Source organism: Podarcis muralis, chromosome 4 (assembly GCF_964188315.1).
Source record: "Podarcis muralis chromosome 4, rPodMur119.hap1.1, whole genome shotgun sequence".
Taxonomy (NCBI): Eukaryota; Metazoa; Chordata; class Lepidosauria; order Squamata; family Lacertidae; genus Podarcis; species Podarcis muralis.
Genome location: NC_135658.1, coordinates 6,447,571 through 6,472,268, shown reverse-complemented (window position 1 = coordinate 6,472,268; position 24,698 = coordinate 6,447,571). Strand labels below are relative to the sequence as shown.

Sequence of the window (24,698 nt, the reverse complement as noted above, 5' to 3'; positions counted from 1 at the left end):
CAGAATCTTGATGTTAATCTTGCTAGTTCTTCATATTCTAACATTTTATTTTGCCAATCTCATTTTGGGGGAGTAGAATCTCCTTTCCATACCTTAGCATGCACAGTGTTACTTTTCTAGAAGAAGAGGTGCCAGAACTCACCATGAACACCTCCCTCATTCTCTTAGGATGGCAGTGGCAGTGCCCATCTGGGAAGAGATGGGACTTTCCTTTTTGAACTCATGGGAAGATGAAACAGCCATTTTCCAATTTAGGGGATTTCTTAGGGGACACGGGTGGCGCTGTGGGTAAAAGCCTCAGCGCCTAGGGCTTGCCGATCGAAAGGTCGGCGGTTCGAATCCCTGCGGCGGGGTGCGCTCCCGTTGTTCGGTCCCAGCGCCTGCCAACCTAGCAGTTCGAAAGCACCCCCGGGTGCAAGTAGATAAATAGGGACCGCTTACAAGCGGGAAGGTAAACGGCGTTTCCGTGTGCGGCTCTGGCTCGCCAGAGCAGCGATGTCACGCTGGCCACGTGACCCGGAAGTGTCTCCGGACAGCGCTGGCCCCCGGCCTCTTGAGTGAGATGGGCGCACAACCCTAGAGTCTGTCAAGACTGGCCCGTACGGGCAGGGGTACCTTTACCTTTACCTTTTTATGTGGATGCTGGAAGCAGTGAGATATTCTCTGGACCAAAATAAGAAGACACTACAGGACTTAAACCTCTTGTTGTAGTACACGAATAGGTGGACTCTGGCTTTTGCAGAAAAGAATAACCCACAATATTATTATTATTATTATTAATATTAATATTATTTACTTAGACCCCACCCATCTGGCCCACTCTGGGCAGCTTCCAACAGAAGATTAAAAATACATTAAAACTTCAGCCATTAAAAAACTTCCCTAAACAGGGCTGCCTTCAGATGTCTTGTAAAAGTCAAATAGTTGTCTATTTCCTTGACATCTGGTGGGAGGGAGTTTCACAGGGCGGGCGCCACCACCAAGAAGACCCTCTGCCTGGTTCCCTGTAACCTCACTTTTCATCCCTCATCAAATTGCAAAATTTGACTTTGAGGATGTGCGTTTATTTTTCAACACTGTATGCTCTCTATTTAGAAAATACAGTCTTTGTACCTGCTCCTTGTTTTGTAACTCCCATGTTTTCCTTTTTTGTTTGTTTGTCTGTACTTTTGATTTCACATTAATAAAAAAAGATATTAGCTAAACAAACACCAGACCACAGGAGTGCATATTACCCATAGCATATTTATTAAGTTTTGTTAATAACATCCATTTACTTGATTAATAAATTTAATGTAAAGAAGCTGGATACACACACACACACTGCACAATCTGCGCACAAACATGCAGTTATTGTAGTACAATTTTTTTGGGGGGGAGGTGCTCCTCTTAGTGACTGCTTGGGGGAATTCTGGCCCCAATGAGGCCTAAAAGCACTTTGTGGCAGTCAAGGAATCAGAGGGAAAAGCCCTGCGTCTCTCCAACTCTCCGGTTGCTGGCTTGCGGAGGACAGTCAGGGACTGCCAGAGTAGGACTGGTGTTTTGCAACTGCCACCTCCCTTCCCGTCTTCACTGCGCTGCTTCTAACCCCATCTGGGTAGGCTTCCTCCATTTCACCACCACCTTGACCCAGATGTTTGCACCTCGTAGGCCAGGCGGGCCCCAGATACTGGGGGCAGCCGTTACTGTGGCCTCGTGGAATCTTACTAACCTCCACCTCAAATCTTAAGCAGAATAGAATTCAAAGTGGGTTGAAGGTTTGGTAAAATGCCAATAGCAGGAGTCCGGCTTTTGGGGGGCTTTATAAAGCACAGTGGTACTTCGGGTTAAGTACTTAATTCTTTCCGGAGGTCCGTTCTTAACCTGAAACTGTTCTTAACCTGAAGCACCACTTTAGCTAGTGGGGCCTCCTGCTGCCTCAGCGCCGCCAGACCACGATTTCTATTCTCATCCTGAAGCAAAGTTCTTAACCCGAGGTACTACTTCTGGGTTAGCGGAGTCTGTAACCTGCAGCGTATGTACCAGTAACCTAAGGTACCACTGTAGCTCTTGCAGTCTTCCCGTTCTGCTCAGAGCTGTCAACTTTCAGATTTGAAAATAAGGGATCAGCAGCCTCACCTGTCCCGGGGACAGTCTATGGGATATCTAACAATCCGGGATAGCAGCAGGAAGCAGCGGGAAACGGCGCTGGAATAAGGGAATTTCCCGCAAAAAACGGGGAAGGTTGACAGCTATGGTTCTGCTCAGTAAAGAGCCCTCATGCCAGATAAGTGAAATACACATTCTCTCGCTTGGCAAAGGATGTTGGCTTAAGAAAGGACACTGCGTTGCCCCTTGGACATGTCAGAAACGGGGCAGACTCTACAAGCATGACTCCCCCCCTAGGCTGCTATGGAAACGCCACCCTCTACAGCGGATCCCAGCTGAGAATGAAACAGATCCCTTGTCTTTGGAGAGAAGGCAGATCAGGTCTCTGGCTCTCCTACAGGGTTCTCTTCAATTGCCCCCTCTGCTTCCACCTGGGGTGGCCTCTCCTCAGCTTCCACCTCCAGCGGCCTCTCCTCAGCCTCCACCCCAGGCTGTCTCTCCTCAGCTTCCACCTGGGGCGGCCCTTCCTCAGCTTCCGCCTGTTGTCCCTCAGAGGGTTCCTGAGGCAACGGCGTTGCGTCCTCTTCGGCAACGGCCCCATCCTGGGGCAAGGCGGCGTCCGTGGGGGCTGCCTGCTCAGAGCCGCCTGCTCCATTGTCGTAGCTCTGGAAGCTGCTGCGCACCTTCATGATGTACTTGTGGAGGACGCTGGTCCCGTTCAAGGGGTTGTCCGCCGTGCCGTTGTCGGCCACTGTGTGGCGCAGCTGCTTCATGTCGGAGAGGAGGCGCAGCACAGACTTGTTCAGCTCTGTCAGGCGGTTCCCCAGATCTGCGGGCAAAAAGTGTGGGATGTGATCCGTGAGAGGCAGTCAAGTACAACATTCCTAGAGAAGACATGCGAGAGAATATTTGGTCCAGCCAGTGGAAACTTCCTGTTCCTCCTGGCTGGAGCATCCTTCCTTTTGCATGTGATAGAAGGTGGGCCTGTCCAGGTAACAAAAGGACGAGTCATGCAGCACACCTCCCTCTTTTTCACTTCTTCTTCGCTCGACCAGCTTCTAGCTAGGACTGCTCTGCCAGCTCTCAGCTAGCAGAAGCACTGGGATTATTCCCCCATGTGGCGTAGATCCACATGTACATATTTGTAACTAAGTCTGCCTTTAGGAATCCAACTGTGAACTGATGTGAGTAAACTTCTTTTATTGACTTTGAATAAGGGGCAATGGTGGTTGGAAGAGACAGAGGCCTCACAGAAAGAGATACAGGAGCCAAGCAGAAAGGGAGCAGGGAATGCCCGCCAGTTGGTTTGGACTCCCAGAACCTACATCAGAGCTGGCTGGGGCTGATGGAGCTGTGGCTGAGACAGCTGAGGGCACCCGGTGTCAGACTTGCGCACGACCGAGCCACTCCTCTGGTCAAGTCCTCCAACGGTGATTAACGACCTGAGCCTTTGATGAGGCCCCAGGCACGTTCCCATTACACAGAGTATCCAAGCAGCAGCAGAAAGACGAGAAAGATGAGCGACATTGCTAAGAGTTTTATTTCTAACTATGCCAACAGAAAAGAATATACATCCTCTCTCTGTGAAAGCAGAGAGGCAACTGGTACAAAGAAACAGGGATCCAGTAATATCAACATCCGTCTCCCGTGAGACTTCCAACAGCCTGGAATCTCTGGAATGTAAACAGAGTCTTGTGACTCCAAAGCACTGCACAGTGGCAAAACAGAAACCCAACACCCGGTTGCAGAAGTCTGGCAGGGAGGGCGGTGGGCAAGCCCTTCTGGACATGGCACCCCATCAGGATCCCCCTTCCGAGGCAACACTGCTTACCTTTCCTGCGGCTCTCCTCAAACTCCCGCCGGGCCGTGTCGATGTAGCGCTGCACCAGCGCCTTGAGCACTTGGCGCCGGTAGGCAGCGCGGCCCTCCGTACGCTGGCCGCCCTCATCCGTGGAGGGGTTAGACTGGGGGGCAGAAGGGCAGAGTCAGGGGGTGACAGAGTTCCCAAACAAAACATGACAGGAGGGGGGTCACACCTCCCAGAAGGGCCCCTGGGGGAGGCCTGCATCTGGAGGCTAGGAGGCAGGCGGTTGTGGCTGCAAAGCACTCTGCACATGCTTCAGAGAGGCATGGTCCAGAGAGGCATAGCCTCTGAAATAATTAGTTGAAAAGCAAACAGATGCAATTATTTGAAAAGCAGAAGACGGCAGGACATTATAACCAAATACTTGCAGATTAAGTTACATCGTGCAAGAGAATGTATTCAGAAAGGACTCATTCAGGTGTCCTGCATGCCAGGAAACGAAATTCCTGCAGATCTGTTGTCTAAGGTTGTTAACGAAGAACAACTTGAGGTTTATATACAGCGGCTGCAATTGGGTTGAACCACAGGTGATGCACGTTACACGGAAAGGGGGAGGATGTTACGCTATTCCGTTCCACCTTATCAGATGTGTGGACTTGTTGTATGTCACATGTCTGTTTACATTCCAGCACAGCTTGCTGGGAACTTCCGTTTGTGCATAGCTTTTGCTTATGCTGCTTGCTTGGACACAAAGGGGGAGAAGACATGTTTTTCACTTTGTCCTGATGCTGAATAAAATGCCTGTAAATACGCTTCACACAGCCTCTATCTGCCCTTCTGTTGCAAAGAGTACTTTTACTCTGCTGGCTTGCGTGCTCAGCTTCTGAAGGTTTCTGAAGCTCAAGTCGCAGTTACACACTGATCCAAGGACTGGAGATCGCCCGGCTACTGGCCGGTGGGCTGGAGCCAGCGGGGGGCCTGCCAATTGCTCCCATTTCCTTGGATGCATTCCAACAATTATGGCACCAGGAGTGCACAGGCTTGTTGGTGCAGCACAGAAGCACTTGACCTAACTGCTTTTTAATTGATGCAACAGTCTTTTATAAATGTCACTGAATGGAGGAAAAGGGGTCCAAAAGGTAGTGCGTGGAGGAGTCAGGGGGAGGTACAGACCTGACCTCCTGGCAATAGAGTTGCTGCTGTATACTGGGAGGGAGAGTGGAAGGGGCAAGGCAATGGGGAGCTCATTCCTGTGCAAGCTCACCAGCAGGAGCCTCCCCCCCCACACACACACACAGAGTGGGGAGGTGAGTCCACCGCTGGGAGGTCAGGTTAGCCACCCTAACCCAAGGTCCATTGCTGTCAGTTCAAGAGGGCCTGTGATGTCATCAGTGTAGTAATAAAATTTAAGGTCTTATATATATATATGACCCGGAAGCTGCACGCCGGCTCCCTCGGCCAATAAAGCGAGATGAGGGCCGCAACCCCAGAGTTGGCCACGACTGGACCTAATGGTCAGGGGTCCCTTTACCTTTATATATATATAATAAATGTTCATAAATGTACCAACCAAGTGCATACATAGATCAGCACAGGAAGACCGACCTGAAACCATTTTGACTTCCAAGCTGACCAAATGTTTTTCTGCAAAGAGGGAGGAGGTGGAAAAAAACCTTCCCATTGTCTCAGGAATTGGGTAATCGCCATTTCAAAGGAATGGGCAGACTACCAGGAAAGGCAATCAGATAAGGCATTATCAGATAACCTGGCAGACAGGAGATAAACAACGCACTCAGATTTCTGTTGTAGACCGCCCTTTCTCTGATGTAGGTATGATGTTTGTGGGGGGTGGTCTTGGGTTACATGCCTTCTATGATGTATGTATGATGTTTCTGGGGGTGGTCTTGATCTACAGGGTGGCAATTTCAAAAGTCTTTATAAGGCCTTGGGCGCCATTGTTCTGGGTTCCTCCTCCCTCCTGTGTGTGTGAGGGGAGCACCCCGTTGCAACAGATCAATAAAGATCAGGCTTACTAGCTGCTTTGCTTCTCAATATTCTCTGGTTGGCCTCTGTTATTTTCTCCTACCAATAGGGAACCCACGTAAGGACTCTATATGGGCTCTTGGATACCCCATAAGGGAAAAGGGCAGATTTTGTTTACAACATCAGGGATGCAGGACCCCCACCCCACGCTCTCAACTGCTACTGCCAAGAGGCACTTGTGGGGCGGGGAGTGAGCAGAAGGATTGCATGTCTCCCCCAATCTCCCCAAAAGTTGAGGAAGGGAGCGCGGCAGCCCACTGCAAGCAGAGTCCTCAGTGCAAGGAACACCCCCTTGAAACAGCCCCAAAGGGAACTTACAATGGTTGAGATGGGGGGGTATTTCTGCTGGCGCTTTGGTTTGTAACAGCACAGGAAGCGGAAGAGGCCCCTGGGAGAAGATGGGGAAAGAAAGAGGTGAGCCGAGAGGCCCGTGAACAAGGCTGACTGTAATGTTTATTATTATTAATAATAATAAATTAACAAAATTTACATACTGTTTATTTGGGGGGGAAATATATCCTGTTTTGCAAAAGAGAAACTATTCATCAAGATATTTCAATAGCAGCCAGGATTGAAAACATACTCAGCATCAAAATATAAACAAAATCAGAAATCTTTTTTATTGATTTTATTGATTTATTGAATTTATATACCTCCCTATGCCTGGGGGTCTTAGGTTGGATGACAGAATAAAATCAAGATACAAAACCACAAAATACCTAATAAAAATAAAAACAGTAACCCGATATGCCCCCCCCCAAAAAACACATTTTAAAAGGGCATAGGATCTTGAAAGCATTACACATAATAAAAGTTCATTTTAAAATAAGATGACTGAATAGGCTTGCCTAGGGAAAAATAAGTTTGGGGTGGGTTCCAAAAATAATGCAATGATGGTGCCCTGCTATTATGGGCTGTCACATTCAAGGACTGGGTCCCGGCAAATGCAGAATCATCATCATCATCATCATTTATTATTTATACCCTGCCCATCTAACTGGGTTTCCCCAGCCACTCTGGGCGGCTTTCAACAGAATATTAAAATACAATAGTCTATTAAACATTAAAAGCTTCCCTAAACAGGGCTGCCTTCAGATGTCTTCTAAAAGTCTGGTAGCTGTTTATTTCTTTGACATCTGTTGGGAGGGCGTTCCACAGGGCTGGCGCCACCACCGAGAAGGCCCTCTGCCTGGTTCCCTGTAACTTGGCTTCTCGCAGCGAGGGAACCGCCAGAAGGCCCTCGGCGCTGGACCTCAGTGTTCAGGCAGAACGATGGGGCATTGTGCTTATAAAAGCAAAAGTTCTGCAGAGAGGGGGCATGTATAGAACATGCCAGTCCATAAAGTAAGCCAGACCTCTGCTGCCGAGGGCTAAGTTTAACCCAGAACTATCAGAGTCTCCCCACCTCAAGGGTCTCAGCAGCAGCCGGACAAATTACCTGACGGCGTAGAAGATGGACTTTGGTGACGGGATGATGTTGAAGGGTACTGGCAGCGTCAAGCCTTCTCTGAAGAAAGACAAGTAGAGCTTGGAGCGGGCAAACTTCCACTCCACGTCGGCATCGTTCTGAAGAGCACAGGAGAGAAGAGGCGGCAAGGAAGACGCCGGTAAATACGAGGGGAGCTCTTTATTTATCTAGAGCATCTTTGCCCTGCTCTTCAGCCCCGCAAAAAGTCTCCCAGAGGACCTTACAGAAGATCACTAGAACTATCAAGAAACAAGACAGTGCTCGCCCTCAGGAATGTGAGAATAGAAGAAGCTAGGGTATCCCTAAAAATATAACTAACAATATCAATAAATGCTGGTTGGTTCCACACACACAAATCCTGTTACAAAGACCTGCCTAAAGTATATAGTTTTCCAAAAACCAAAAACATCTGAAATATAGCAGGGATGGTTTCTGGTGAACCTCTACTGGCAGGGAGTTCCACAGGGCACTAAAGTGATGGCCAACCAAATGTCAGAGGGTTACAGGAACCATTAAACACATCAGAGGATCGCAGTGATCTCAGTGGAGAATATTGAATCAGTCTAAAGCCATTTTTGGCCCAAGTTGTTTAGGGCTTTGTGAACTAACGCAAGTACTTTGAAACTGGCCCAGTAGCAAATTGACAATCGGCCTGGCTCTCTCAGCAGTGGAGTAGCACGTTGCCAGCGATCGACTCCTGTAAGCAGTCTGGCTGCTGCAATTTGCACGTGTTGAAGCGTCTGGACCCAACACAGGGGCAGCCCCATGGAAAGTGTGTTTCAGTAAGCAAGTCTTCAGGTCACCAATGCAAGGACTACCATGGTTAGGCTGGCCCAGTCCAGGAATGGCTGAAGATGATGTATACTAGGGGTGGCATACATAGCGAGGATTCGGGTAGAAATCACTGAAAAGCCTGGGAAAATCCGTACATATGGCAACCGATGCTGGAAGTGTAGATTTTGGCGTATTTCCTTAAAAATAGCTCAAAACTTCATTTTTGTGTGTGTGGTTTTTTTGTGTGTGTCCAGATTTTTCACTTTTTGAAATATGGCAACCCTAACTTATACCAGGTGGCGCTGTGGTCTAAACCACAGAGCCTAGGACTTGCTGATCAGAAGGTCGGCGGTTTGAATCCCTGCGACGGGGTGAGCTCCCGTTGCTCAGTCCCTGCTCCTGCCAACCTAGCAGTTTGAAAGCACGTCAAAGTGCAGGTAGATAGATAGGTACCGCTCTGGCGGGAAGGTAAATGGCATTTCTGTGTGCTGCTCTGGTTCGCCAGAAGCGGCTTAGTTATGCTGGCCACATGACCTGGAAGCTGTACGCCGGCTCCCTCAGCTAATAAAGCGAGATGAGCGCTGCAACCCCAGAGTCAGTCACGACTGGACCTAACGGTCAGGAGTCCCTTTACCTTTGCTTTAACTTATACCAAGTCTGACTAATAGCAGGAAAGGGCAATTGTGCATTATCCATTTGGAGACTGGTGGTGGATATGCAATTAGAGAAGTTTGGAGAATTCCATCAAAAATGGAAATCCTTGCCGTTCACATACCTGTCAGTAGCCTGAAAATGTTACAGGCGTAATAATTTACCGCACTGACGCTTCCCTTCCTTTGAAATATATTAAATAATGAAGGAATGTAAGTTTCAGCCACAGCAGATAGCAGGATGAATAGCACAGGGTTTAGTGGAAGCTGAACTGTAGCGGAACAGAACTAATTTTGACAAATGCAGAAGAGGAGAGAAATCACAACCTCCTTACAACCCTAGTGGCAAGTCCCTGGTGTGTATACCCTATGGAGTGGGGTATTCGCCTGTCTCTTTGTACACCCCAGTCCCGTTCCAGCGCACCTTAAAGGCCACCTCTCAATCCGCTCTCCCACCCCTGGCAGCAGCACTCACCTCAATTTTCTGGAAGCAGTTGGTGATCATGGCGATGAGCATGTTGAGGAGGACGACCACCATGACGATGGTGAAGACCCCATACAGCACCCTCCCCACCAGCTGTGCCATGAGGAACCGGGGCATGTCCACCACATCGTGGTCTTCCATCCCAAGCATGGTCCAGAAGAGGAACTGGAATGTCTCGTTGAAGCTGCAGGGGAGAAGGGATAGCAAGCTGAAACAGCTGGGGCAGGGGGAGGGTGACCCCTGTTTACTGCATTTATATTGTGATAGTAATTTTAAGGTCTTAGATATATAATTAATGTTCATAAATGTACCAACCAAGCACATTCAGGAAGACCGACCTGAAACCAATTTGACTCCCAAACTGACCAAATGTTTTCTCTGCAAGGAGGGAAGGGCTCAGGGAGCCTTCCCATTGCCTCAGGAACTGAGTAATCACCATTTCAAAGGGTGACAGACTATCAGGAAAGGCAATCAGATAAGGCATTATCAGAAAACCTGCCAGACAGGAAAAAACAACACTCAAATTTCTGTTGTAGACCACCTTTTCTGTGATGTAGGTATGATGTATCTGGGGGGTGGTCTTGGGCTACACCCCTTCTGGGATGTATGTATGATGTATGGAGGGGTGGTCTTGAACTCCAGGGCAGGGAATTTAAAATGTATAAGGGCAGGCACACCTTTGTTCGGGGTTCCTCCTCCTTTCCTGAGTGTGGGGGGAGCACCCTGTTGCAACAGATCAATAAAGACCAGGCTTACGAGCTGCTTTGCTTCTCAATATTCTCTGGTTGGCCTCTGTTATTTTCTCCTACCGATAGAGAACCTACAAGAGGACTCTATATTGGGCTCTCAGGAACCCCATAAGGAAAAGCAGCAGGTTTTTTCTTATAACATTCAGAAAACCTCTTTATTCAATATTTATTCAACGTGCATCCTTATCTACTTGCTCAAAGCTTATGCGGAAGCAGTGGCGTAGCGTGGGTTGTCAGCACCCGGGGCAAGGCAAGTAATTTGCGCCCCCTAACCCGTGGATTTTAGCACGCGAGCGCGCCACCCCCAGATGTTGCGGCCGGCCCCCCTGCACCCCCCACACTACGCCACTGGGGCTGGGGGCGAGCGAAGGAGCCAAGGACCCCCCCCCCAAAGGCTCAGCAGGAATTTATTAAATTTATTATTTGCGGAGCCCCCGCGGGCCGAGGCAGCCGAAGCCCCCTCCTCTCAGGCGCCTCCCCGCCCCCTCCTCTCCTTGGGCTGTAGGTGGAGCCCGTGCTCCGAGGCGCTCCAGATCCGGGCTTGGCGAGCGCCTCTCCTCCTCCCGGCTGGGTCCGGGGGCTTCCAGCCGCGCTCCGTCCTCGCCCGTCCCCCCCCCCCCCCGTGGCTGAGACTTGCGCTGAGAGCCGGAGCCAGCAGCGCCCCCTTCCGCCGGGAGACCCTCGCCCGCCCGCCAGCTTCCTCTCGGAGGGTTTGGGGGAGCGCAGGGCGCGGCGAGGCCCCTCGGAGCTCTCCTCCCTCCCAGTCGGCAGAAGCAGCCACCGCCTGTGGCTGGGCCGAGGGGATGGCGGCGGCGGCGGGGTGCGGAGGCTGCCCGTGCCCGGCCAGGCGTCGGTGGCAGCGTTGGCGCTGCTGCAGCGGCTGCTCCTCCTGCGAGCAGTGAGTGGAGCGCAGCCGCAGCGGCGGGGGGGGGGGGGCGCGCGCTAGGGTGCAAGGCTGGCAGTGGCGGCGGGGAGCCCGGCGGAGGAAGGAACTTGTCCCTTCCCTCTGGACTCGCGCCCCCCCCCAGATGTTGCGCCCGGTGCGGCCGGCACCCCTGGCACCCCCCACGCTACGCCACTGTGCGGAAGTTTGATTATATCCAGTCGTTGCTGAGCGTTCCTTTTTATTTGTTGATTACGGTATGCTTATAGGAGAATGAGGATCTCGATTTGCTTGTGGGGTGCTTACAGGTCTTCCTGTTAATCATTCATTCATCCCACATGATTCAATGCATTCTGCTATCACATTCCAGACTGTGAATTTGTTGTGCTAGAACAACAGAGCTCCTGAATTCATTTTTAATTCTGCAAACCTAAAGTTCCAGCGCATGCTCGAATCCTTCTCGCAAAATCACCCACAGGTGATTCACCAGTTGCTTCTGGCAAAGTTTTGAGATTTGCACATGGTGGTGCCACTGACATTTGATTCTGGATTTTCTCCTGAGACCAAAAAAAGAAGGACTGCAGCCAACCTTGTTTTCCGTACTACAGTCGTACCGTGGAAATCAAATGGAATCCATTCCGGAAGTCCATTTGACTTCCAAAACATTCGAAAACCAAACCGCGGCTTCTGATTAGCTGCAGGAATGTTCGGCTTCCAAAAATAGTTTGCAAACCAGAACAGTCACTTCCGGGTTTGCGGCGTTCGGGAGCCAAAATGTCTGGGAACTAAGTTGTTTGACTTCCAAGGTGTGACTGTATATTGATTTCGTGTGAGCTGATTGTGCTTTCTGTAGAAAGGACAAGCAGGTTGGCGTACCTCCCCAGCTTTGCAGACTCTTGGTAGTGGACGTAGATGTTGTTCATCCCACACAAGAAAGCAGTCAAGATGATCATCATGATGAACATGAACCTGGAGAGGGGAAGAAGCACAAGGAACCCAAAAAGCTAATAAAAAGACTTAACACCATCTAAAACAAAGTCAAGAAGATACAGTGGTGCCCCGCAAGACGAATGCCTCGCAAGACGGAAAACCCGCTAGACGAAAGGGTTTTCCGTTTTGGAGGTGCTTCGCAAAACGAATTTCCTATGGGCTTGCTTCGCAAGACGAAAATGTCTTGCGAGTTCCTGCAGGGTTTTTTTCCTCCCCCCCCCTTTTCCCCCAAGCCGCTAAGCCGCTTATCAGCTGATCCGCTAAGCCACTAAGCCGCTTAACAGCTGATCGCTAAGCCGCTTATCAGCTGATCCGCTAAGCCGCTAAGCCGCTTAACAGCTGATCGCCAAGCCGCTTATCAGCTGATCCGCTAAGCCGCTTACCAGCTGATCCGCTAAGCCCACTAAGCCGCTAATAGCGCTAATCCGGTAAGCCGCTAATGGGCTTGCTTCGCAAGACGAAAAAACCGCAAGACGAAGAGACTCACGGAACGGATTCTTTTCGTCTTGCGAGGCGCCACTGTAGAGTGGGTTTAAAATATGTATCTCGGGTGTCCACGGCCCAGGTGAAGAGGTGTGCCTTTACCATATGATGGAAGCTATTCAACGAGGATACTAGACACACCTCCATGGGGGAAGGAATTCCCTGGGGTAGAGTCTGCCCCAGATAAAGCCCTCTCCCAGGCTGCCAAACCTCAGAGGGCAGTGGAACTACCAAGAGTGGCCTCTCTGCCCTTCTTAATGGTAGGGAAAGAGGTGGTCTTCCATATATTTGGGGTCATCTGAGTCATTCAGGACAACTATCTCATGACACAGACACAGGCTGCTGCCCCATTCCTGCCAGCTGGGCTTGAGTTTGCTACTCTGGTCTCCTTGCCAAAACAGGTCTCTGCTTCAAACTAGTCATGTCCTATATCGGGACTGCATTCAGGGGCCGAGGTGATGCCCCAGAGACTTGGGAGACATGGGATTCACTGAGAGGGAGAGAAGGCTCAGCGCACTGCAGAGCCAACAAGGATGATGGCAGGGAAAGAGCCTGATTCCCCCACCCCATCCCCCCAAAAAACCTGATCATGTCGTCAATCATCTTGCCAATGGAGATCTGCAGGGTCCCCAAGGTTTCGTGGGCGGGCAAGATGGAAGCCAGGCGGGTGAAGCTCAGCATGCTGGTCACGGCAAACAGCGCCTCAGCGATGAACTGGGGGTCTTCAGTGTGCCACTCCTGACGGTCTGGGTCAGAAAGGGGAGGAAGGGTCAGAGAGAAGCAAGGGGCATCTGTGCTGGGTGTGTGGCGCACATTATGCAAGACAGCTTCTCCATGGGGCAAGGTTTATGTTGGTCACAGCCCTGTACCCATGTCTGAAGCCTTTACACTCCAAAGTCTGTCTTCCGCAAGCTGGGACCCTCCAGACATTCTGAACTCCCATCAGCCCCAGTCCATTATTATAGTAAATAATTTTTATTCATTTTCAATTAACCAAATTACAATGCCAATTCAAATACAAATCAACCACATAGCCAATTATAAAATTTACGTGGCCCCTCAGGCTTCAAGGTCTACTAATTCCCTTTAATTCTGCTTCCAAACTATTGCTTAGTCCAATTACAATCCAGTCTTGATAAAATCCGTCATACCACAGCTACAATGATTTGACTTCAATTTGTGTTAAGACATTTAATATTTTATAAGTTCGCTAGTGAAGTTCTCCTTTCTTCTTCCTGTGTGAGGTACAGTGGTACCTCGGGTTAAGAACTTAATTCGTTCTGGAGGTCCTTTCTTAACCTGAAACTGTTCTTAACCTGAAGCACCACTTTAGCTAATGGGGCCTCCCGCTGCCGCCGCACAATTCCTGTTCTCATCCTGAAGCAAAGTTCTTAACCCAAGGTACTATTTCTGGGTTAGCGGAGTCTGTAACCTGAAGTGTCTGTAACCCGAGGTACCACTGTATTAGTTTTAATAAATTGATCCTTTATGCCTAAGATTATTATTTTATCATATTTTCCTCACACAGTTCCATTTGTCATTGCAATCCATATCTATACTCCTGACTCCCTTCATCTTCACTTGCTGTATGAATTATTATTAGTAGTAGTATTCTCAGGGGGTTGCCAAGTCATTAATAAAGCCATTGGCTCCCCCCCACACACATACCATCCTTTAGATCGAATAAAGTCTTCTTTCCGATTTAAATCTGTACAGCCTTGTAGCTTTTCAATTCGGCAGTTTTTGATCTTATCCCATCATTACCAGCAGGTGTCTGTAAGGTAAAGGTAAAGGTACCCCTGCCCATACGGGCCAGTCTTGACAGACTCTGGGGTTGTGCGCCCATCTCACTTAAGAGGCCGAGGGCCAGCGCTGTCCGAAGACACTTCCGGGTCACGTGGCCAGCGTGACAAGCTGCATCTGGTGAGCCAGCGCAGCACACGGAACGCCGTTTACCTTCCCGCTGGTAAGCGGTCCCTATTTATCTACTTGCACCCGAAGGTGCTTTCGAACTGCTAGGTTGGCAGGCGCTGGGACCGAACGACGGGAGCGCACCCCGCCGCGGGGATTCGAACCGCCGACCTTTCGATCGGCAAGTCCTAGGCGCTGAGGCTTTAACCCACAGCGCCACCCGCATCCCACATTACCGCATCCCGCAGGTGTCTGTACATTAATCCTAATTAAATTCTTAATGAACAGAAGAACCGCTGGCAGCGTTGGAGGGTTACCAACAGGCGAGGTGCTTTTGCACTCAGCGCCTCCCTGCCTCCAGCACCATGTCAGAGAGAAAGCCAGGTATTATTTATTAATTAATGTTCTATCGAACTCACAAGCCGATGCACCTATGGAGTTAGTGCCCAACGCAGAAGAAGAAAAGAGATCCCAGCTTGTGGGAGGTGCTCACCCGCTTTCGTGTAGTAACGGCATTCTGCAGACTCCTTGTTATCCAGGCAGAAAACACGGCCCTGGAAGAATATGAGGAGCCTGAGGACAAAGGAGGCCAGGTACATGCTGAGCATGACGATGTCCAGGAAGTTCCACCAGTCCAAGAGGTAGCTGCGGAAGCCCTCGATCCAAACCTCTTTGCACTCAAACCAGAAGAAACCTGGAGGAGGAAAGCACAGGGGATCAAAACCCACCACTGGGCACAGCTGGAGGAGGGGCAACCTTGGCTGGTCCTTGCCGTGGCCCAGGGCTCTGGATCCCCATCCTTGGGGGAAGAGGCCATGGGTTCAGGGGACATCTCGGGCCGCGAGGAGGAGTGTGTATCCTGTGAGCTAGTCTTTTGACATCTCGGGCTCCTCAGAAGTTGCAGCATCTGGTGGTCTGTGATGCCAGCCCCTCCCTGGCCTGAAGAGGAGACCATAGTGGAGACCCAGCCTCAAGAGCTCCTAAAACAGGCTGTGTCTTTTTCAGAGGCTTTGCCCATAAGGGATGGCTGCTCAGAGGAAGCTGCCGTCCTCTTTGAGGCTCCACCTGGGTTGTCCAGCTGCTGAAGCAACATTCAAGCCTGCCTTGTCCGACTTCCAGCCTAGGCTCCCCTGAAAACTATCCAGAGGGCAACCTACCTTGCTTCTTTGCCTTTTTGGTTTTGACCTCCGCCTTGCCTGATATTGCTTATTTGGGACAACACTCTGCTTGGACTGACTTTGCCCTGCTGGAACCTGACCTGACTCTGTTTCTTGAACCTGGAAGTGGTCCCAGTGGTATGTGAGCTGGTGTCCCTGACTTGGCCAGAACTCCATCAACCAGCTGAGACTACTGCCAGGGGCCAGTGGCGTAGCGTGGGTTGTCAGCACCTGGGACAAGGCAAGTAATTTGCACCCCCTAACCCGTGGATTTGCGCCCCCTAACCCGTGGATTTGTGCCCCCTAACCCTAACCCCCAGATGTTGTGCCCGGTGCGGCCGGCCCCCCCTGCACCCCCCACACTACGCCACTGCCAGGGGCAGAAAATCTGTCAACCTCTGATGCCTCCTCTCAATCTCTTTTTCTCCACTTAAGCTTACCCTCTTTGTCTCTGTTTGCCCATAAGGCTAAGGTCACGGTTTCTTCAGACTAACAATGGTTTGTCTGAATGGGAATACCCAGCTCTGAATGTGGGAACCCACCCCAATCCATTACTTGTTTCCTGGCAGCAAACCACGATGTGAAGCCACCATTATTTTTTGTTGGCCTATAAACTGTAGCTTGTTAAAGTGTGGCCTTTAAAACAATATTCATCAGCTGGTCTGTTCTGTAGGGCATAAGGCAGGGATGTCCAACCAGTCGACCGTGATCAACAGGTTGATACCTGGGTGATAGCAGTTAATCGCAGGCTCATTTTCCTCTGTGGGGGGCAGGGGAGAGAGAACATCCGCCCCCGCCCCCTCGCTCTGTCCTTCATTTGCAGACGATTGAAAAAACGGAAAATGGAGTTATCGCTGCATGCTTTATTTTTTGGTGTGCGATTTATGGCCTAGCCCCACCTAAAAAAAGCAAAATAACCTTGGCGCCCCCGCCCCCTACAAGTTTTTTATTCTGGGAGTAAATTGCAGTCTCTTGGGAGTTGGACATCCCTGGCATACAGGAATTGGGTCTTTAGTGTGGTAACCTATTCTCTGCAACTTGAACCCGACACACATCAGGCAGGTGCCATTTCTATGTTTTTTTTCAGTGCCTGCTGAACCAGTGGCGTAGCGTGGGGGGTGCAGGGGGGGCCGGCCGCACCGGGCGCAACATCTGGGGTTAGGGCAAATCCACAGGTTAGGGGGCACAAATCCACGGGTTAGGGGGCGCAAATTACTTGCCTTGCCCCAGGTGCTGACAACCCACGCTACGCCACTGTGCTGAACGCTTTCCTTTTACAAGAAGAAGAAGAGGAGGAGGAGGAGGAGTTTGGATTTGATATCCCGCCTTTTACTCCCCTTCAGGAGTCTCAAAGCGGCTCACATTCTCCTTTCCCTTCCTCCCCCACAACAAACACTCTGTGAGGTTCGTGGGGCTGAGAGACTTCAGAGAAGTGTGACTGGCCCAAGGTCACCCAGCAGCTGCATGTGGAGGAGCGGAGATGCGAACCCGGTTCACCAGATTATGAGTCTACCGCTCTTAACCACTATACCACTCTTTTAAGCAGAGATCTTTACCCAGACAACACATAATAGCCCACAGAGTGTGGGACTGAGGGATCCGGGTGTCAGGAGCTTATCCTACACTCGAGTAGGACCCTGGCAGAGACACATGCCCAACTGGCATGTTCCCTCCCTCCTGGTCGATGGTTTGGGAGCTTCAAAAGCTTTCTTTAGCCCGAACATCACAGCGACCAATGCCAACAGACATTGGCATACTTAGGAATCCACAGAGCTCGGCAACTCAGCATTTTGGCTAATCTACTTTATTTACATCTAAACCCACACGGAGCACTGCAACATGGCTCCCTCTCTCTCCAGCATCGGACAGCAAAGAGACAAAGGACAATGGTCCCACTTCACGGAACACAGTAACACAAACATCCTGTCTCTGTCACTTCCCACTCTGTGGAGTCAAAACATATACAGAGATGTGATAGACATCAATCCCATGACTGCAATCATGGAGCAGGAATTCTAACACTGGGTTGCCCTCAAGGTGGTAGTGGAGAATTATCTCCTGCCCACATCCTTGCCCTCCCCTGCCTGTCTGACCTGGGCCACACAGACCTGCCACCCATATCATGTGCAGCGACGTCTCCCACATGTCCTGGTTCCGCCCCGAAAAGGTCTTGCTGTTGTGCTCCAGCACCAGGGACTCTGCCAGCAGGAAGACCAGGAACCAGACATACGAGGCCGAATGCAGAAGGAACTTGATCACGGGGATCTTCAGCATTTTGCCAAACTGAGGAGGAATGAGATCACACACAGTGAGTTGCACAGAGTGTTTTAAAGAGGGGGCACACACACCACGGTCGTACATCAGACCCCCCAAAACCAGCTGCCCCTAGGTATTTTGGGAATTGTAGTCTAAATTTTAATACATTTTTAATTTTAATGTATTTTAATCCTTTGTTGGAAGCCGCCCAGATTGGCTGGGGAAACCTAGCCAGATGTAAAGGTAAAGGTACCCCTGCCCGTACGGGCCAGTCTTGACAGACTCTAGGGTTGTGCGCTCATCTCACTCAAGAGGCCGAGGGCCAGCGCTGTCCGAAGACACTTCCGGGTCACGTGACCAGCGTGACAAAGCTTCATCTGGCGAGCCAGCGCAGCACACGGAAACGCCGTTTACCTTCCCGCCAGTAAGCGGTCCCTATTTATCTACTTGCACTTTGATGTGCTTTCGAGCTGCTAGGTTGGCAGGCGCTGGGACCGAGCAGCGGGAGCGCACCCCGCCACGGGGATTCGAACCGCCAACCTTTCGATCGGCAAGTCCTAGGCGCTGAGGCTTTAACCCACAGCGCCACCCGCGTCCCTATAGCCAGATGGGCGGGGTATAAATAATAAAGCTGATCTGTCTGTTGTGGAGGCCGAGAAAGGAGCCCGGCCACGACCCCCTCACCTTGGATTTGGGGGCCACGTAGTAGACAAGGCACAGGAACGGCATCCCCATGAAGATGGAGCAGGAGACGAAGACCTTCCAGAGATTGGTGCTGCCCCTCCAGCTCTGCAGGCTCCCGCACCAGATGGACGACAGCACTTGCTGGCAGATGGGGTGGGCGACAAACTGCGGGGAGGGGAATTGTCAGTTTGCATTACTTACTGCAGAAAGTATTGATCTGATGTGCAGAGATCTTTCCTATTCTAATTAATTCTTTTTTTTTATTATTCAGTTTCCTTTTTCATTCATTACACACATCTCATATCCATGACATTTTCTATGCATTCCTTCCTCCCTCCCCTCCTGGGCTCCCCCCAATTTCCGCTTCTGGTTTGTTTCACCCACTTTGCTCCCTCCTAAAAGAAAAATTACTAATAACATATTTATACAATAACATCTAACCTAAAAACATAAAGATGAAAATAAGTGCACCATATTGTTTCTCTATCTTCTGCACATTTTCTAATACTAATGATGTGAATGTTTATTTAAATCCTGCCATCAAGTCTATAGACTTTCTTTGTTTCTGCAAATATAATATAAATGGTTCCCATTCTTTTTCAAAGTCACTGTTGCCTTTTCTCTCGTAGTCTGCCTGTAATTTTTGCCAGTTCTGCAGAACTGGCCTATACTAATTAATTCAAGAGGGTTCTGGCAGCTTCTCTGTGTGAAAGAAACAAGCAGAAGGTTCATTGTGTTTGGGTTATTCCTTCAGAGAAGCTGTGAGTACAGCAGGCTTAAACTGGTTCTCTTACCTATTCTGTGAAGGTGATGCTGACTATAAAAGTAAGGCCAGAAGGAGCCTGGGTTTCACTTTCTCTTTCTATCTCTTTTCCTTCCGGTGTGCTATTCTGTACACAGTATGCTTAGTGTTAAATTTTAGTATCTTATTATAAGTTGTGGTAAGTTTCAGTTAAGTCTGCTGCAACTGGATTTCTTATGGACAGTGCCACTCCTGAATGTATTGAATTTGGGACCATTATGCTCATCTGCCTTCAGTAGCAGTAAAGCTCTGCTGGATGAAATACATTTGCCTCTGGTCTATTTTTTGGGAATCCTGCAACGTGTTTAAGTTTTTACTCTGCTAACTATACATTGGAGTTCTGCTCTGGATCAATGTTGAGTAGAAATCATGACAGAAATAAGATGAAAAGGTCTCTCCTGGTTCAAAGCCAGGGGTAGGCAACCTAAGGCCCAATCGCCTTCTCAGTCCGGCCTGCGGATCGTCCGGGAATCAACATGTTTTTACATGAGTAGAATGTGTGCTTTTATTTAAAATGCATCTCTGGGTTATTTGAGGGGCATAGGAATTCGTTCATTTTCCTCCCCCCAAAATATAGTCCAGGCCCCCCCCCATGGTCTGAGGGACGGTGGACCAGCCCACGGCTGAAAAAGGGATCTACGCTTCCTCAGCTTTTCCATTGCTGTTTAGGGTCTCATTAAGAATGGCTCTGAAAAACGCTTAATGGTTTACAGTGGTACCTCAGCTTAAGAACAGCCGTGTTTACGAACAATTCGGTTTACAAACTCCGCAAAACCGGAAGTAGGGTCCCAGTTTGCAAATTTTACCTCGGTCTAAGAACGGAATCCGAACGGTGGAAGGGCACCTGCAGTGCGAGGCCCCATTAGGGAAAGCGTGCCTCAGTTTAAGAATGGTATCAGTTTAAGAACGGACTTCCAGAATGGATTAAGTTCGTAAACGTAGGTACAGTGGTGCCTCACAAGACGAAAAGAATCCGTTCCGCGATTCTCGCCGTCTAGCGGTTTTTTTGTCTTGCGAAGCAACCCCATTAGCGGCTAAGCGGATTAGCGCTATTAGCGATTTAGCGGCTATTAAAGGCTTAGCGGCTAAGCTGTTAAAAGGCTATTAACGGCTTAGCACCTTTGAAAAGGGGGAAAAAGCGGGGGGGGGGGGAATGGCGAGACTCGCAAGACGTTTTCATCTTGCGAAGCACGCCCATAGGGAAATTCGTTTTGCGAAGCTCCTCCGAAACGGAAAACCCTTTCGTCTAGCGGGTTTTCCGTCTTGCGAGGTGTTCGTCTTGCGGGGCACCACTGTACCACTGTATATGGCCAGTATAAGCATGAGATGGACACCAACACAAGAGGCAGGATGGACTTTTGAATAAGGTTGTTGGTTTATGAAAGGCAAGACAGCCAGATATACTGGGGTCTTAAAGGTGCTTGGGGCGGTTTCTAAAGACTTCTCCACTGTGGCCAACCAGCTGAGGCTAGGAAACCATGAGAAGATTACAAGCAACAGCTCTCTCAAACCTGATTTCTCACATTTCAGCAACTCCTCCTGGATCAGGCCAATGGCGCATCCAGTCTCACAGTGGCCAACCAGGTGCCCCCCAAGGGAAGTCCACAACCAGAACGCAAGTGCCACAACATCTTTGACAACGGAAAATGCTGCTGGCCATTGTGGCTGGCAGTATGTGAGACCCGCTGCCCACCGCAAGACCTTCCTTCCACCAGCAGCAGACTTTGGTAATATGGTGCCCTGAGGACAAAATTCGGCACCCTCGCCCCCCTCCATTCTGCGCATACTCTCAAGTGTGCTACGCCATAGTTTTGTACCCCCTTGGCTCAGCGCCCTATGCAGGAGAACGGCCCACACTGCCTTAAATCCGGCACTGCTCCCATCTGCCCCCAGACCATGTTGCTCTGACAAGCTCACCCGTTTCTGGTTGTAGTTGACAGCCAGGCGAAGCCTTGCCAAGTTGGGGATCCCCTCCTCAAAGGCCTGGTCATCGAGGTCCTCCTCTTCCTCGTCATTCGAGGAATCCACCACGTCATTCAAGACGGCCGTCACCTCGCTCTGGTTGCGGCACATTCCCAGCAGCTCAAAGGCAAACTCCTGGCACAGCTGCTCCAGGGCCAGGTACTCGGGCTGGACGGGAGGACAAGGCAGGGTCAAGGAAGGAAGGGTCTGGCTCAGAAGGGCAGCACAAGGGCCCAGCCCAATTCTGAAGAGAACGGCTTTTCTGTGTGCAGAATCTGAATTGCCCAGATGCATAGCATGGTCTACATGGACTCCCAAACCCTAACTCCTTCCTCTAAAAAGAATTAGGCTTGTGATGTGAATATTGTGGAATTAAAATGCAATGTCAGTGTCAGGGCTGAGGAACAACCGGTGGCCTTCCGGATGTTGTTGGACTCCCAGCCCACATGGCCAATGTTCAGGGATGATGGGAGTTGTGGTCCACCAGTACCTGGAGGGCCGTAGATGTTACCCACCTTGACCTACTGTCAGGCTTTGGGGAATCAGATCCCTGTCTCGGTGGCAGTAAATAAGCAGATCAAACGAAAACAGCATTCTTAACAATTTACCGTAGATTCCGGCGTATTAGGTGACTGGGTGTATAAAACGACCCCCCGGATTGGCAGCTGCCAATTGGGGGGGTCGACTTATATGCCCAGTCTTATGCAATGCTAAGCCAGCTTCGCTGGACGGTTTCCTCCCGGCGTGGAGCCCACCGTCCGCTGCCGCTGCCCAGCGAACCCATACCCGGCATATAAGACGACCCCCGACTTTTTAGAGGATTTTCCAGGGTAAAAAAGTCGTCTTATACGCCAGAATCTACGGTATTTAATAATCACAGCAAGTGACAAAGGAAGGCATATCTCTCTAGAAATGGCGTTGCTCCCAGTAAAAGGTTTACCCCCTCAGTCCACATTAATCTAGATCACTCCAACATTGGGTACTCTGAGCTTGTTGCCACTGCACTCTCTGTTCTATCACTCTCAAAGCCCGTCTAGTCGTGGGCAAAGGGGGGTCAGGAATGCCATCCAAGGACACTGAATGTGCCAGCTGTCTCTCTCCTGGTGTTTCCTCTTCTAGCTGTTCCTCACCCAGTATTTCCCAGCTTTCCCCCTCTGTACTATGCCCCTCTGCAAACCGCTGTTCTAAATCAATACTTTCCTCCTGCCCTTGGGAAGGTTCAGGGGGGGAGACTCCCAGCATTCCTCCTCAGTCCACTCCCTGACACCTACATGGTGGGTGCGGCCAGAGACAAACCTTGAATTCGGGCTCCTTCTTGGAGAGGCGCTTGAGCTCTCGGCTGAGCTTGAAGGCCGTGAACATGGCGTCTTCGCTGGCGATGGAGAGGTGTGCCCGGCTGGCGATGCCCTTGTAAGTGTTGATGCGAGAAAGCGAGAATTTGAGCAGGTCAAACTTGCGGCCGTTGGAGCACTCCAGGCAGGAGCATGAGACCTTGTGCGGCCCCGGGATGGCGTGGCCCTTCTTCATCAGCATGTCCACGATTTCGTAGAGGTCCTTCTCGCAAGCCAAGGTGAGGGGCGTCACGCCTGGGGCGAAGCGGGAGTTGTCGATGGAGTTGTCAAACAAGGCTGAGGAGAAGGACTTGATGTCCATCTTGCGGCCTTTCTCCTGGTCCAGGCGGTCCAGCAGCAGCTTGACCACGGTGGGCTGGTTGGTATCCACGGCAACCAGCAAGGCCTCGTGGATCTGGCGGAAGTCAAACTTGACAATGCGCAGCAGACTCTTGGTGATCTCCTCGCCGCCCGTGCGGATGGCCAGGTTGAGAGCCTCTCGCCACGCCCGGTCCTCGGCCTCATCCAGCTGCCTCAGGATCCCGTCGCTCACCTGCAGCAGCTGCTGGACCTTCATCAGCTGCCCGTCTTGGATGGCGTTGAGGAGGCCTTCCGGGAACTTCAACTTCTTGTTCACAATTTCTTTCCAATCGGGTTGCTAAGGGGGTAGATGGAAAGACAACAACGGTCAATCTCTTTTTTCCCATTTATTTATTTATACTTTTCAAGTGTATACATTTCACTAATTTTATACATTTCACTAATTTTACAAACATTTTGACATTTCAAAACTTAACTTCCTTCACCCTCTTTCTGCGGTTTCTTAAATTTACTTTTAATATCTTCTGCATATCCAAATTAACTTAATTTGCTCGTTTATTTCATCTTCTTTAAATATATAGAATATGTGAATTCTCTAATGTTATCTATTCCTTCAACCAACAAAGACAGGGAAAAACCTCCTCTTTCTTTTGCATCTATCAATATTACATTTTTTATTCTCGGTTTTTCCCCTTGCCAAATATATTAAGAAATATATTTTTGCCATGCATTGAAACAAACTGTCTTGCCAATCACTGGAATCGATTGAAACAAAAATAACATTCTTGGTAATACAGTCATCTTTATAGTCAACACTCTACTGAATAGTGAAAGATTTTTAGCTCAAGACTACCACCCCCCAATACATCATACATACCTCACAGAAGAGGCGGTCTACAGCAGAAAACCTGTCTGCCAGGTTACCTGAGAATGAGCACTGATTGCATTATTTGGGGCAGTCTGGCGATTCCTTTGTGATGATAAATACTCAGTTCCTGAACCCAGGTCACAGGCTCACCCTATTCATACACAGATACGCCCTTAAGACAGGATTTATGAGCAAAGAGACAATGGGGAGGTTTTCCCATTTCCTTTCTCCTTGCAGAGAAACATTTGAAGTCAATTTGGGAGAGACAAAATGGTTTCAGGACTTTTCCTGTACTGATTCAGACATGTGGTTTATATATTTGTGTATGTATTTACCTGGTACATTTATTTTATATCTTAGACCTTATAATTCTCATAACACTGGGAAGGAGCAGGCCTGGAAGCAGAGGGGCTGAGGGATGAAGGCAGGAGCAGGGGGCTGGGTGAGGGGTGAGGGGTGTCCTGACCCAGGAAACAAGGAAAAAAGGAGGTGGTCTAGCCCATGCTGCACCTTTAGGTAAAGGTAAAGGGACCCCTGACCATTAGGTCCATTCATGGCCAACTCTCGGCTTGCACCGCTCATCTTGCTTTATTGGCCGAGGGAGCCAGCGTACAGCTTCCGGGCAATGTGGCCAGCATGACTAAGCCACTTCTGGCAAACCAGAGCAGCGCACGGAAACGCCGTTTACCTTCCCGCCGGAGTGGTACCTATTTATCTACTTGCACTCTGACGTGCTTTCGAACCGCTAGGTTGGCAGGAGCAGGGACCGAGCAACGGGAGCTCACTCCGTCGCAGGGATCTGAACCGCCAACCTTCTGATCAGCAAGCCCTAGGCTCTGTGGTTTAACCCACAGCGCCACCCGCGGTAGCATACAAATTAAAAGTGAAATGAAAAATCGTAACACTGCTCTCAGAAGGGACGGAAACGTGGGGAAGGGGGTGGAGAGCAGAGCAGATGGTTGGAGATTTCACAGCGAGGGAAACTGATGC

At 50.0% G+C, this 24,698-nt stretch overlaps 1 protein-coding gene across 1 annotated transcript; it reads right to left on the bottom strand.

Moving 5' to 3' along the window:
- Positions 1–1,213: 1,213 nt before the first annotated feature.
- On the bottom strand, positions 1,214–24,468 carry LOC114595491 (short transient receptor potential channel 2-like). Its single transcript, XM_077926858.1, has 12 exons — positions 22,485–24,468; positions 21,144–21,356; positions 18,425–18,589; positions 17,593–17,767; positions 14,821–15,021; positions 13,000–13,162; positions 11,820–11,912; positions 9,303–9,495; positions 7,374–7,501; positions 6,254–6,323; positions 3,920–4,052; positions 1,214–2,917 (listed from the first exon to the last, which is right to left on the bottom strand). Exons 1-12 carry the CDS (start codon positions 23,094–23,096, stop codon positions 2,466–2,468), a joined length of 2,598 nt encoding a protein of 865 aa, XP_077782984.1. The 5' UTR covers positions 23,097–24,468; the 3' UTR covers positions 1,214–2,465.
- Between the last annotated feature and the right edge of the window lie 230 nt (positions 24,469–24,698).